Source organism: Bactrocera tryoni, chromosome 5 (genome assembly GCF_016617805.1).
Source record: "Bactrocera tryoni isolate S06 chromosome 5, CSIRO_BtryS06_freeze2, whole genome shotgun sequence".
Classification (NCBI taxonomy): domain Eukaryota; kingdom Metazoa; phylum Arthropoda; class Insecta; order Diptera; family Tephritidae; genus Bactrocera; species Bactrocera tryoni.
This window is the reverse complement of record NC_052503.1, coordinates 80,820,635-80,833,939: the sequence shown is the minus strand read 5'-3', so window position 1 is coordinate 80,833,939 and position 13,305 is coordinate 80,820,635. Positions and strand designations below refer to the sequence as shown.

Here is a 13,305-nt window from a genome sequence, read left to right as displayed (position 1 = left end):
CAAATAAAACGCCTTTTTCACATCCGCTCTTCTCGCATTTGTGTGGGAGAAATTTCGGTAATTACTCCCAAGCTTTCACTATTTACTTTATTTGTATAAGTTGTGCTTGTGTTGTTGAACACTTTAAGGATAAGTGCTATTTTTAGCTCAATTGCTTTCCCGTTCGTAGAAATATTTACATAGAAAGAAAAACAAATTATTGTATTAAGTTCCTTTGAACATATTTATTTTCTTTATGGAGAAGGGCATCTTCGTAACGTACTTCCAGTCGGTCTACCGATCTGTTCTTATTTCTTAGATATTTCTTTACTGGAGGGAGGATTCCTACCAGAGCAAAACCCTTCTTGAAATATCTGCATAACTGAACAAGCCTTGAGATCTCAAATATGTAGTAAGACGAATAGTAAAATAATTCAACTACATTCCGCCTTTCGAATGAAAGTAAAGCAATCTTATCAAGCATGTAACAATAATAATATATCTAAGGACCGTTTCGCTGAAGTCAGACCCTAACAAATCTACCTAACCGCGTAGATCTGTTTTGGTTCTTTGCGATACCAGATGGAGTTCAGTTGTCGAAGAGGAGTAGTCATCCTTTAGGTTCTGCCTTACAGACAATCGGATCTACGTAACCGAAACGGACCTGTATTTTTAACCAGCTAAGGACTGTCAACTGGTAACGTTCCTGAAAATTTCTCCAGGAATGTTTTCTGCCGCTAAAAATAGCACTTATCCTGCCTTACAACCCTAAAAATGCCAAATACATTGGCCATATTGAGTGTTAGACTATATATTCACATCTTTGCTTACAATTTCCAAATATTTTCGCATATTTTTTCCACTTTTTTCGCCATCTTCTGTCGTCACCGTGCGCACTTAATTCTATGACGTGCTCGATGCGAAGTAAAAACTATGGAGCAAAGGGTAAGAGTACACAATATTTTTTGTGCTCTTTGAGCGCTACACGTACTCTTTAGCAGCTGGCGCTCAAACGCTCGCAGCTTTTAACGATTTCGAAAACTGGTTGAGACGCATGGTTTCTAGTAGCTGTTTATTTTTTCCTTTCTTTTGCACTGCTCACTGCAAAACAAAACAAAAGACGGCAACATAAGTTGGCAGTGCGCATGTAGCGCACATTTTTGCATGATGACGTCAATCGGAAAAGCTCAGGATATAATAAATCAACAAATCCGCACAACAAAGAAAAGCAACATAACTGCAAAACCTCCCATATACATACGTATTTATATACAAATCACTGGCAAAGGCAAAAGCAAAAACAAGCGCAGATAAGACAAGATGCCAGGCTAGCTGGCAGGCGTTGTAAACAGCAGTCGCAACAACACGGAAAAGCCGGCAGCAGTAAGTTCAACAATAACAATAGCACACGGCCACACAACAGCTACACATGCTGCACATTTGCTGTTTTCCGTTATAGTTTTGTTTTCGGTGAAAAATAAATAAGTGGATTTACTGCTGACTGGTTTGGGTGTTTGAGCAACAAAGTGAGCATGCAGTCGCCGCCACAATTCTAAAAGCGTCACAACAATAGCACAACGCGCACTGGAGGGCTGCTGATTCTGATGAAGGGAGCTTAGCGATACGTGGGTGGCTGCCGCATCTATATATATACTGAGCAAGTGCATATTTGGCCAGCAGTGGGCGTAGGGGCGGCATGTATCTCTGCGCGGTTGGTTTTGGTGTTTCGGTTTTGCTGTTGGCAGCATTTATGCCAACAAAAAGTACCCGCGACTGTATTTAATTGCTTTTGAGACATTTTCAAAAGGTCAACAACGCCAACGCAATGTTTTGGGATGCCGCAGGAAAGGAAATAAGCCAAGAGGACTAACCAAGAGAGGGAACGCGGCTGTTAGCTAAGCTGCTGCCATCTTAATGATGCAAGAAAAACAAGCAAAAAAGTGGCAAAAGGTACCCAAAGTTTTGCAAAGGTCAAACAGCAGCAGATATATATATACTATGCATACATATATATATAAATAGCAGCGCATCCCCAGACACGTACTAAATACTTCGAACAGCACACCACTAAAGCACACAAAACTCAGTGTTTATGAAGTCACGCCGCGTCCGCGACATGCGAACCAACAAAAAACTCGAGTGTGAAAAATGTACGATTTTATATTACACTTGATGTCATCAACGCAAAGTGTGTGCCAGACAATTTCGCCACAGATTTATTAGATCCGTTTGCCGCGCCGGCTTGCCAGAGAAGCTGTTTGCTGTGCGCTGCGTTGGTTGTGTCACGCAATTTTCGACGGTGCTCCTTTGAAGCCAGCCAGCCAACCCGTGCGCCGCGGGTCAAGCGCGTCTGTGCCAACTAAATAATCACTATTCGTTGGGCGCACGCATTTGTTGTGACGTCACACGCATTAACAGCAGGCAGAAGCTCATTGACACACTCACACACGCGCAGCGTCCGTTGGATGCCTGCAAACAAATCGCTGACGTCAGTGAAGCGCATATTGCGCCCCAAAGGCAACTGCGGCTAAAGCCCGCATTTGTCGCAAGGCAAAACACACAGCAAATAAGAAGCAGCAACAGCAGCAGCAGCATATTAGCAAAAAGTACGAAAAAAACGGTAAAAGGCACACTCAGCATGTCATAAAAAGCCTGAATGCTTGAGTGCCTCAAGGCAGTGAAATGGCTGGTGTAAAAGTTGTTCAAATGTGTCAACGACAATGCGCTTGACACACGCCAAAAATACAAAACAAAACAAAAACAATAAAAAAATACACGCTTTTGACACCAAAATGTAGGAATTTTAATGTTTTGTGCTAGAATTGTGCTAAAAGGCTGCAGGAAAAATGAGGCCAAATGGTAAGTGGAAATTACAAGTGAAAGATGTGGCCACCGCCTCTCCTCTTTAAAATGGTAAAAACCTCCTTCGAACCAAATTTTACCATTTTGAGTTTAAGGATGCATTCAGATTCCATATGCCCTCTCTCTCTCCCCAAGCTTCTTAAAGCTCCATTTACCATTTTACGTTTAAGTAATCATTCAGATCCCATATTCTCTCATTCAAGCTCCTTAAAACTTCATTTAATTGTTGTAGTCTAAAATAAGAACAGGAACCTTAGTTTTTAAAACTAAATTACACGTCCCGAAACAACAGAGGAGGTAGTCAATAAAAAGATCTGCCATACCACTGATTTCTTTGGACGATTTCATCTGTCAGCAGAACAAAATGCTTCATAAACGAGATATTTCCAGTTTCACAGCTAGTAAGCGGCGGTTTTAGAAATAATCCTAGTATATTTATGTTCGAATGGTTAAGATATATAATTTAATTTTCATAAAAAAATATACACCAAACTATTTCCGTGGATCCAATACACACTTAGTCATTACTATCACTAGATAACTGTTGTGGTAAAGCAGATAGACGATTTTCCGAACACTCATGCTCCAAAGGAGAATGCAGAGATGAATTCGATGAGGAACTATGTGACGACGTGGACCAAGCTTGGCGACGCTGCCGCCGATTACGACGCACCAAACTAAGAACCGAGCCCACGACTGGCGCGCCCATGGTAAGTGAGCTGCGGCGTAACTCGGCTGTGTGGGCGACTATATTTAACAAAAAGTTAATATTTAAAAGTATTAAAATATACTGACTGCTACAACTCTACCTGAGGCCGGTCTTGGCGACTGTACGTAAACGTTGCCTTCACTCGCTGCAGGCTGAGGAGCCGTTGCAGGCCTATGCGTCGCGCCAGGCACACCCGCCAACGACGACGCGTTCGATTCGGCACGTGAGGAGTCAGAGTACAACTCACTCGAAAGCGATGACACCTCGCCATCCGTTGAAGAGTTTCCGCCAGCGGCTGCAATGGTTACTGTGGCTTGTGCGGCCGCAGACGAGGCGCCCAGCGGTATGCCATCCAATACACGCAATGTGGGCACGCTGCGTTGCAAGGTGCTGCGATAGAGTGGATTGTGTATAACGGAATTGCCTTGCAACTCTAATTCCAACAAATTAGGGCAAAGTCCTAAGAAAGTGAGTAAGCCCAAATCACTGATGCGGTTATTTCGCACGCTCAGTCGCTGCAGTAACACCAAATCGGTGAGTGGGTCCACACGCTGTATCATGTTGCCATCAGCGATGATTACACGCACAGCTGGCAGTCCACTAGTGCCGTCAAAACTATTCAGTCCACAATTACTCACATTCAAATAGCTCAGGTGTAGGAGACCATAACCGAGATCACGCAACGAGCAAAGCACACTGCCGCTCAAGTCGAGATGCTGTAGGCGTGGCAGGAAGAGCGGCAAGCTTGCCAAACTGATGCTATATGAGATGACGCGTAGGCGCACAATGTCCACATTATGCAAATCATTGCGACCAGTGACTCGACGCTGTAGATTTGAAAATAAATAAATGGAAATTACACAAACTTCGCACAATATTAACGACCACGCACCAGCAATTCATCCAGTGACGGCTCGGGCAGTTGTGGCGGCAAGTTTATTGGTAGTATCTGCACGACCGGCACCACTGGCCAGTAGTTCTCCTCCTCCAATAGCGCCAATTCGCGGTCAAACTCGCTGAAGCGTTGCAATGGACGTACATGTACCGGATTTGGACTCAACGCAGGCAGTCGTCGTGCAGGCGCTTGCGTTGGTTGCTGGCCCGGTGGCTGTACACGTATTTCTACAGCGCCAGCTGGCAGCGGCTGCATGGGTGCGCCCACTGTGGGCACATCAGCAGCTGCCTCGGCAGAGTAGGAATTCTCCGGTGAAGATTCATCGTAGCCAATGGGTGCCTCCAAATTGGGCATTATTATGTGAGAATGTTGTGAAACCGATTCGTTGCAACATTTATGTGGCACTGAGAAATTGCAATATTTTCGGCTTATCGATCAAACTTGCGCCTGAGTATTGGTGTTGGCAAGGACAATCACCGTACTTGGAGGGCATTATGAAGAAAGTAAACAAATAAAGCAGAAGCAGCGTGTTTGTAAACAACGTAGTGTGGTAAGTAAGTAAGAAACTGATAAAAAAGGATTATATGATAATTAGTAATCAATAAGTAATTGATTACTTGTGAATACACTTCACTTGAATTCCATTATATGGCGTCTTTTCGCCTAATTAAGCAGCTAATAGTTATATAGGTTCGTTGTATAGCCATATAAGTTAGCTTTGGTTAGGTCAAGAGGTCGATCCTAACCGAGATCTCACTTGGACAGCTTAGAACGTCGTTCCATGGTGATACACAAAACTTTTATGTAACTGATCATAGGACACTTACAAATTGACAAAGCGCTTTGAGCGGATCACAAATTTGTTAAGACTGCTAATGTCAGTTTCGGCGAAGTCTCTTAGTTCTGTATTTCAACCTGCGTTTTCCAAACTCTGTACAATGGAGAAGAAAGTTCCTGCATATTTCCAACTCATTCTTCTCCCGGCAGATATATAAGAACAATTTAATGAAATTTTAATGGTTAAACAGAAAAAGGCGGTTATACAAGTAACATTCAATACTCACATGATTTATTGAGAATTTTCTAAAAATACACGTACACAATTACAGCCATCACTCGCCTAATCTAACAGATCACTTGTTACACTTGCCGATAACAAATATTTTATGTAAATAAGCTCAATTTCGACGCATTAACAGTTATCACTTAGCACCTCTAAATTGGTGGTATATATGTATTTATAAATGATTGATAGCTACCCGCTAGGAAATTGCAACACAAAAAAGGTAATTATTTGAATTCTGCCTTAAACTGTACAAAACTTACCAAAAATTGGAAAACATACATATGTTTGACTATATTTAACGTTATATATTTAAAAGTCTGAAAAACTTAATACATACTACCTTTTGTCCACATTCCGAATCCTAAACTAACCCTAATTATAAGGCCAGAATGCCCTACTGGGTTACTATGAGTACAAGTATGAGCTCGAGGCTAGTTCTGTAATAATTACCCACAAAACAATCAACAACAAATACCAAAATAGCACTTTGTCTAAATACAATACAGTTGGTTGAACGCCCACAAGTGCATTAGGAAATTTCATGGGCGTTTTTAGTGGACAACCCTCTACATCAAGCTGCTATATATTACCAATATTACGCAATGTGACTAGTTCCATGCAAATGTAGCATGTTTGGACAGAAAATTATATATTTTGATTGATTTATAGCAGGGATTTGCGTAATTTTTAAGAGATCTAGAAAATACCCAACCAAGGATCTCGAGTCGAAGTCGCATTTCGCTGAAGCTTCATCTTCGGTAGAGCTCATACTATTCGTAGTTCTATGCTCTCTCTCTTTCTCTCGAAAGCTGCAAGTGCTTTTTCATCTCGGGTCATCATCGTCCAACTTTCTGCACTGTATTATAGGACAGCAATAATGACATACTTATAGAGTGTAATTTTCTTTCATCGAGAGCGGGATCTGCTTCGCAATTGCCTACCGACCACAAAGTAGCACCTTTTGACAAGAGTTGTTCTGCGCTTGATTTCCAGGCTTAGATTATTGGTGGAATTTTTTTCCAAGTGTATAGCTGCCAAACGGTGCCGTAGCTCCCAAGACGTGAGGAATCTTTGAGTGTGGCCGGAATGTATTTCCCTTGCCATCGTATGGGTAAAAGAATAACCTTGTTTTTTTTTACGACCCGAATGGTTCATTAAAAATTTATAGTATTTTTGTGCAAATATATTTTATAATTTATTGCTCATTATGTCATTATATAATTTAAGATGTGATTTGCAGGTGTGTGAACTTAAAAGGTTGGAAAAAAAATTCTATAATGTATCGACTAAATAAACTTTATACCAACAACTACGAAAATATTTGTAAAATTTGATTTAACAAAATAAATTCAACACTAAAGTGTTCACTGGGCCTTCGTGCTGCTTCTTCCTTCTTCCATTACTGCCATTTAGTTCGTAAACTACCACACACCGGATTTAATAGCATTTACTCCGTGTAGGTATACTGAAAGAGCGCCGCTGAGGGTGCACGCACTGGCACCAATTGGCTCTGTCCGTTCGGATTGCGGAAAACCATGTAATCACGACCGTTAATCAAACGTCGTACACCACCCGCGCCACTACCCTCATGCAGCTGACCATTGGCCAGCAGTACACCGGCCGCTAAGGTGCCAAAATTCGAGCCGCCGGCTCCGAATTGGCCGACGCGTCGCCAACGATGCAAGCTGCTTTCCTTACTCAAATGGCTTGCCTCATCCTGTTGGTGTTGGTGACGATGATTGCTGCTGAAAATACTTTGATATGGTGGCGGCGGTGTAATGGTCGAACTCGAGGGGGAAGCAGTCAGCCGTTGCTTGGCGCTGTCCGTCTCCAGTTGCCGCAGCCAACGCGGTGCACGCACCGAGAGTCCATTTGTAGTGCGTCCGACGCCGTGACGCGCCCACTTGCTACCATCATTACGGTGATTCAGGTAGCGGAATATAAGCTCAGTGAAGAAAACAACCATGGCGGTGACAAAGCCGGCGAACATAATGTAGTAGGTCATCATGAGATCGGTATTGCGCAGCTGTCGCTCGGTACCGGCCAAGTTTTGTGGGCATATTTCGGCATTTGGTAGATCTTTAGACGACAGGTACTTAATAATGCCGGATTCCACGAGGTTGAGTAGTCTGAAATATGATAAGGAAAAAGTTTTGGTATTTATTTAAGGTAAACTAAGGAAACGGATTAAAATTAAATAAAAACAACAAGGATCATCAAGGTCATTGTCATCATGTGAACCTACAACTATTAATATACAAAACTTAACAAGAAAGAGTCCATCGCTTTAATCAATTCTAGTTTACGGATGGAATGGCATGGAAAGGCTTTGGTTGGCTCTGTGAAATCAGTGAAAGCGCTTAGAAACTTTAATCTTGCACGACGAAGACAAATGAAAAGTCGAAATCTTGAAGACTGTTCTAATGGCCGGCGATGACCAACATATTCTAAGATTTAAAAGATATGATCTCTATCTTTGGAGCCTACTGGTCCCTACAAGCCGAACTCTATGTAGAGGTATAGGTAATTGAGAAAAAATGTTCTTATATCTCGGCCGTGGCACTGCGAACTTAAGCCCTATCCACCATATTTTCCAGATTTGGTTTCATGCGCCCAACTTCTGGCTTCCAAAGTCACTCGCTGGTCAAAAATTTGCATCAAATGAGTCGATAATTGCTGCTATGAAGGCCTTCTTTGCAAACCTCCAAGGACAGTATTTTGTAAATAGTTACAAAAAATTGAAGGTGAAAACAGACTATATTGAGAAATACATTTTCTAATACTTATAGCCTTCTTGCGAAAGCAAATTTTTCTAGTTTTCGTCGAGGTAATACTTAAATGAAGTTTTGTATTTAATAATATTAGATTTCTACTTACTTGGGATCGAAGAGCTCACTCAAATTGGAGCCCAACGGATAGGCGAATGAACGATTTTTCTTCAAAAACGGCTCCTTAGCCATGGCGAATGGACAGTGTAGCTTCTCATCATTCATGCTAATGGTTTTGCGATAGCGATAGTCTGCGTAAAGCACATGATTTATAGCCGGACGGTCACGTACGAACACATAGCCATCCTTTTCAACAAAATTCTGCAAATTAAAAGTGTCGTTCGAGCTGCTCGAGAACACGGCGTGGTTGTTGCGTATCATATTTGTCAGCATGGATAGGCTTTCGTTGGTCTGATTGTGGAAAAGTTAGAAAAAATATAATTAAAATTAAAAATGTATATAGAGGCAGATATATTGTTATATATTTTGTATTTATATACATATGTCTATAGATATAAGTTTCACCTAGGTCTTTGGTATATGCATTTTATACTGTACTTTTATATTATTTTAATTACTCTACATGCAATAATTAATTCATTGCTGCTTTTGTATTTAGATTTCTTTTTATAAAAAGTGTTTTTAATTACAAACACACACAACTGCACTTACATTCCTTATCGCATATTCCACGCCACCGCCGCGTGCCGAAACAAAGTGTTTATTCTTATATAGTATATCGCTAACGGTATTATAGGGTAAAGTAAATTTAGATAGCGTGAGAAAAGCTGTTAAATTTGCGGTGTAGAATGAAGTCAATATCGTAATGAATATCCACCAGGTGGCAAAGAGTAGGCGTGTTGAATCTGCAGCGTAGAAATATAAAAAACATTTTTCATATGAGCATATATGTGTGTTGATGTATTTATATTAGGCAAATATTAAAATATATGTTTGTTGTTGTATTTATATTTGACAAATATTATAATAATTAATTTGTGTGTGTAAAATATATTACATTTCTTCAATGCGCTCAGCGCGCGTAAATATTTGCTGTGTTGATGATAAATTGCTAAAATTATTATAATTGATTTTTTTTACTCAACTCGATGTCAATAATATGATTTATAAATTTTGTAATAATTATTAAATCTCATGTGTATAGAATCAATCAATAAAGTGTTTGCAACTATGGCTTTTATATCATAAGTGAGGGAGGTATGCAGTGCGTATGAGTAACATTTTATTCAGTATTTCTGACAGTCGGGCTTGCGAAGCCAGAAGGGGCGCGGATTATATTTAAAACAAAGATATCAATTCATATGGCAATTTTTTTGCCGTTACAACAACAACAACATAAATTTTATATATACTCCGAAAGACAAAAACAAATAATTTTCATGTGAATTGACTATTTCACACAGTTTTTGACAGCTTCTTGTGGATTTCTTTATAAAACTCGCTACCGAAGATTTAACAATCACGAAAGCCAAGAGTCACGCAATCATTTAAGAAACAAGAATCCATAAAATCAAATGAAATATGCACACTTACCTGCGATCGGCGACAATGTACTGCCTTGCTTCATCAATGCACCATACACAAACCATGCACAGTGGCCCAGCGAGTAAGGCTTCTGCTCCTTATCACCAGTCAAACGATTACGCAATATAATGAGCATATAAATGATTGGTCCAACCGCCAAGAGCGAAATGAAAATTAAAATCCAAACCCAGAAATCAAATGGTGCCATCAGACCCGAACCAGTGGCCGATTCACGTGGACGTTGCATCACCATAATCCATTCACCCTCGTCCAAAGTGGTTGTCGAGTAGAAAACAAAGCTGTGCTGCTCGCTTAGCGTAGGTATAAAAGCAGCGGCCAAGTCGGCTTCCTGTGAATAACAGGTTTATGTTAAAGGTTGTAACTCAACTTCTTATACATATCTTGTATCCCGGCTAGATGGAATTGAGAAATTAAACAGTTTAATCATATTTTTAGTTCCCCGAGTCAAAAAAGAAGTTATTTCTTTAATTAGAAGTGTTGGAGTGATCTGAGCAGCAACTAACACCCATAATTAAAGTTAAAAGTGGTCTAAGATGAACATCTAAAAAGCTTGTCGGTTTTTCAGCTTCTTATAGAACGTATACATATCAACACCATGACTTTGCTTCAGTGATCTAGTACTCTCAAACTTTCCCCTTTACTCACCGAGTTATTCAGCATCTTTATAAGACTCTTCTCATAGTCCTCTCTCGAACCAATGATATTATCTTCCGGCACCACAACTTCATAGGTGAATTGCATTTGCTCCTGCAAGAAGTCGATCAACTCAAACGCCACACCCTTGCCCACTCTCGTGTCATTCTCCATAACCGTATAGCTGAGCGGATAATCCTCCAGCGTAGCAATCACCAATTTTCGACCCTTTATCCACTCTCTTAGCTTATCCATTTTCTCCTTCTTGGCGACGATTGTTTTTACCGTTTCAAATGGTGCATCATCCAAGGATGGCTCGTCAACTGCCAAATCGGGTGATATAGTAACAACGGTATTATTTTCATCTAACTCTATTAGACCCTCGGGTAGACGTATATCCGTTAGATTTGCACACGTGAGACACAGCGCCGCCGAAAGTATTAAGTCGAAGCCAGTCATTGCAAAATGCGCTGAACTTTGCTTAGATATATTTCTGTTGTTTTTTTTATTTTAATTTTTTTATTTAATATTTGTAAGTGACGATGATAAAATGTTGTTAAACTTAATAATATGCCACGGTGAATTTTTATATTTACACATAGCGGCGAGGCTTAGCAGTCACGAGACATGCAGTTGCTTTACAAGGTCACTCGAAACCTGAAAGTGTGAACTATTATTACTTATATTAGTTTTTCCAAAATTTTTATTTTAGAATTTACTCTTTGAAGAGTTAACTAAGTGTTCAATGAAACGTCGGAGACCCTATAAAATATAATATAAAGTCATCTCTGTCTGTCTGTCTATCTGTATATGCCTGCACCAGTCACTCAGTTTTTGAGATGCCAATCTGTAATTTTGCTCACTTCCTTTTCTCAGCCTGGAAATTTGTCGGAAAAACCGACATCGGATCACTATAGCATATAGCTGCCATACAAACTGAACGATCGGTTTAAAGTGCTTGTACGGAAAGCTTCTTCATTTGACGAGATATCTTCACGAAATTCGGCACGGCTTATTGTCTAAGACAATGGTGTAACCTACGAAGAAATTCTTCGGATCGGGTCACTATAGCATATAGCTGCCATACAAACTGTATGTTGTGAATCAACTGCTTTTATGGAAAACTTTTTTATTTATTGAGATATCTCCACGAAGTTGGCCGTAGGTTAATGCCTAAGAAGCTCGTCCAATATCCGATGAAATTATTCAGATCGAGTCGTTATAGCATATAGTTCCCATACAAAGTGACCGATTGAAGTTCTCTTATTAATTCCTTTATCTTTTAAAACTACTTTTTATACAAAATTTTTTTCAAAAATTTTAAAAAATTTTTACATTTTTATTTTATTTATTTTAATAAAGAGATAATTGTTATGAGATGGTATATTTTTAATGTATATATTTTTTTAATTATTTTTAATCGTTCATACATTTTTTAAAAATTATTATTTTTATATTATTTATTTTTTATTTTATTTTGTTTAAAACACTTCTTTAGTTTATTTTGCTTTATTAAACTAAGATATCATTTTTATAAAAATTTATATTTTTATACATTTTTTTAATACAGTTATTATAAAAATATATTTTTTTAGTTATTTAAAAAAATGTTCTTATGCACTATCTATTTTTATTTCTCAGGTCAGCTTTGGTATTTTTGAATAAATTTTATTGCAACCAAACCAAATTTTTCATTTTAAATATTTTTTTTTAATTATTTTTTTTTTTAAAACATTTTTTTTATTAATTTTTGATTTTAAATATTTATTTTAATACTACATGTTTTAATTACATTTTTTGATACTTCTTCTTTATTGTCGTAGACTTATAGCGTTTTTTATACAGTTTTTATAAAAACATATTTTTATTTAGTTTTATTGCGAGTTTTTAGCATTTCTTACATTTTTCTTTAATATTGAGGTTTTTTTCAGGTAAATATAGTATTGTAGTTGTATTTTAAATTTTTTTTGCGACTTTTAAATTTCACGATAATTTTTGTTCAGCCAAAAAGATGTTTGTTGTTGTTTTTATATATTTTTTTTTTGTTTCTAAATATAAAATTATTTTATTTTGTTATTTTTCACTTTAAAAAAATATTTTTTTTTATAAATGTATTTTTTAAACTTTTTTAGAAAATTTTATTTTACCAAAAAAAACAAAAAAAATGGTTATTCTAATATTTTAATTTTTAACTTTAAAATTTATTTTATTTTTTATCATATATATATTTTTTTTACTTTCTTATCAAACTTTGTTTTACCAAAAAATATTATATATTATTTTTTTTGGTTTTTTTTTAATTAATTTTAATCTTTGTCATAAATATATTTTTTACACTCGCTTAGAACGTTTTGTTTTTCCAAAAAAGAAATAAAAGTGTTTTTCGGATATTCAAATATTTTTATTTTTTTACTTAAATTTTTTTTTATTAATAATTAATTTTTTGCGCTTCTTTTAAGTTTGGTTTTTACCAAAATATTTTATAATTTTTATTTCGTTTTGTTTTTTATTTACTTTAATTTAATTAATTAATTTTATTTTTAATCACAAATATATTTTCCTTTATAATATTCAAAATTTATCACGCTCTCACTCACTTCTATAATAACGCTTATTTCACATTGAAAAATCCTTACCGTCGTTTTGTGTCATTCAACAATTTCTCTACTAAAATTCGATTTTCAAGTTTTTCCCGCTTTTCCAACCGTTTTTCACCAACGCGCGACAGTAACTGTTCTATGGATCTGTGGATGAAATCTAAAAAAATAATTTCACTATTGTCATAAAAAATTATAATCCACTAGGGCACTAACACAAATCTATGGTC

General features: G+C 37.6%; 2 protein-coding genes and 1 long non-coding RNA gene across 4 annotated transcripts; 1 reads left to right on the top strand and 2 right to left on the bottom strand.

Moving 5' to 3' along the window:
• The first annotated feature begins 1,266 nt into the window (after nt 1-1,266).
• LOC120777786 lies at nt 1,267-8,326 on the top strand. Its single transcript, XR_005705542.1, has 3 exons — nt 1,267-2,838; nt 7,813-8,034; nt 8,109-8,326. It is a non-coding gene; the product is annotated as an uncharacterized LOC120777786 (long non-coding RNA).
• Nucleotides 3,234-4,982, bottom strand: LOC120777785. Its single transcript, XM_040109307.1, has 3 exons — nt 4,443-4,982; nt 3,651-4,377; nt 3,234-3,588 (listed from the first exon to the last, which is right to left on the bottom strand). Exons 1-3 carry the CDS (start codon nt 4,797-4,799, stop codon nt 3,359-3,361), a joined length of 1,314 nt encoding a protein of 437 aa, XP_039965241.1. The 5' UTR covers nt 4,800-4,982; the 3' UTR covers nt 3,234-3,358.
• Nucleotides 6,689-13,208, bottom strand: LOC120777784 (glutamate receptor ionotropic, delta-1). Of its 2 annotated transcripts, none has more exons than XM_040109304.1 (6): nt 13,115-13,208; nt 10,491-11,135; nt 9,834-10,173; nt 8,952-9,145; nt 8,389-8,690; nt 6,689-7,640 (listed from the first exon to the last, which is right to left on the bottom strand). In XM_040109304.1, the coding sequence occupies exons 2-6, from the start codon at nt 10,935-10,937 to the stop codon at nt 6,959-6,961; spliced, it is 1,965 nt and encodes a 654-aa protein (XP_039965238.1). In that variant the 5' UTR covers nt 10,938-11,135; nt 13,115-13,208; the 3' UTR covers nt 6,689-6,958. The 2 variants fall into 2 exon arrangements, with proteins under 2 accessions (XP_039965238.1, XP_039965240.1); XM_040109306.1 differs by having other exon boundaries at nt 10,491-11,148; nt 13,115-13,194.
• Between the last annotated feature and the right edge of the window lie 97 nt (nt 13,209-13,305).

What these genes read in the sequence shown, in the direction of transcription:
- LOC120777785 (XM_040109307.1), bottom strand. Translation starts at nt 4,799, where the DNA reads ATGCCCAATTTGGAGGCACCCATTGGCTACGATGAATCTTCACCGGAG. An exon ending in CGTCACTGGATGAATTGCTG is followed by an intron (nt 4,378 to 4,442) that starts GTGCGTGGTCGT and finishes TCAAATCTACAG; the next exon opens with CGTCGAGTCACTGGTCGCAA. An exon ending in GTCGCCAAGACCGGCCTCAG is followed by an intron (nt 3,589 to 3,650) that starts GTAGAGTTGTAG and finishes TGTTAAATATAG; the next exon opens with TCGCCCACACAGCCGAGTTA.
- LOC120777784 (XM_040109304.1), bottom strand. Translation starts at nt 10,937, where the DNA reads ATGACTGGCTTCGACTTAATACTTTCGGCGGCGCTGTGTCTCACGTGT. An exon ending in TAAAGATGCTGAATAACTCG is followed by an intron (nt 10,174 to 10,490) that starts GTGAGTAAAGGG and finishes TGTTATTCACAG; the next exon opens with GAAGCCGACTTGGCCGCTGC. An exon ending in AGTGAGCTCTTCGATCCCAA is followed by an intron (nt 7,641 to 8,388) that starts GTAAGTAGAAAT and finishes ATCATATTTCAG; the next exon opens with ACTACTCAACCTCGTGGAAT.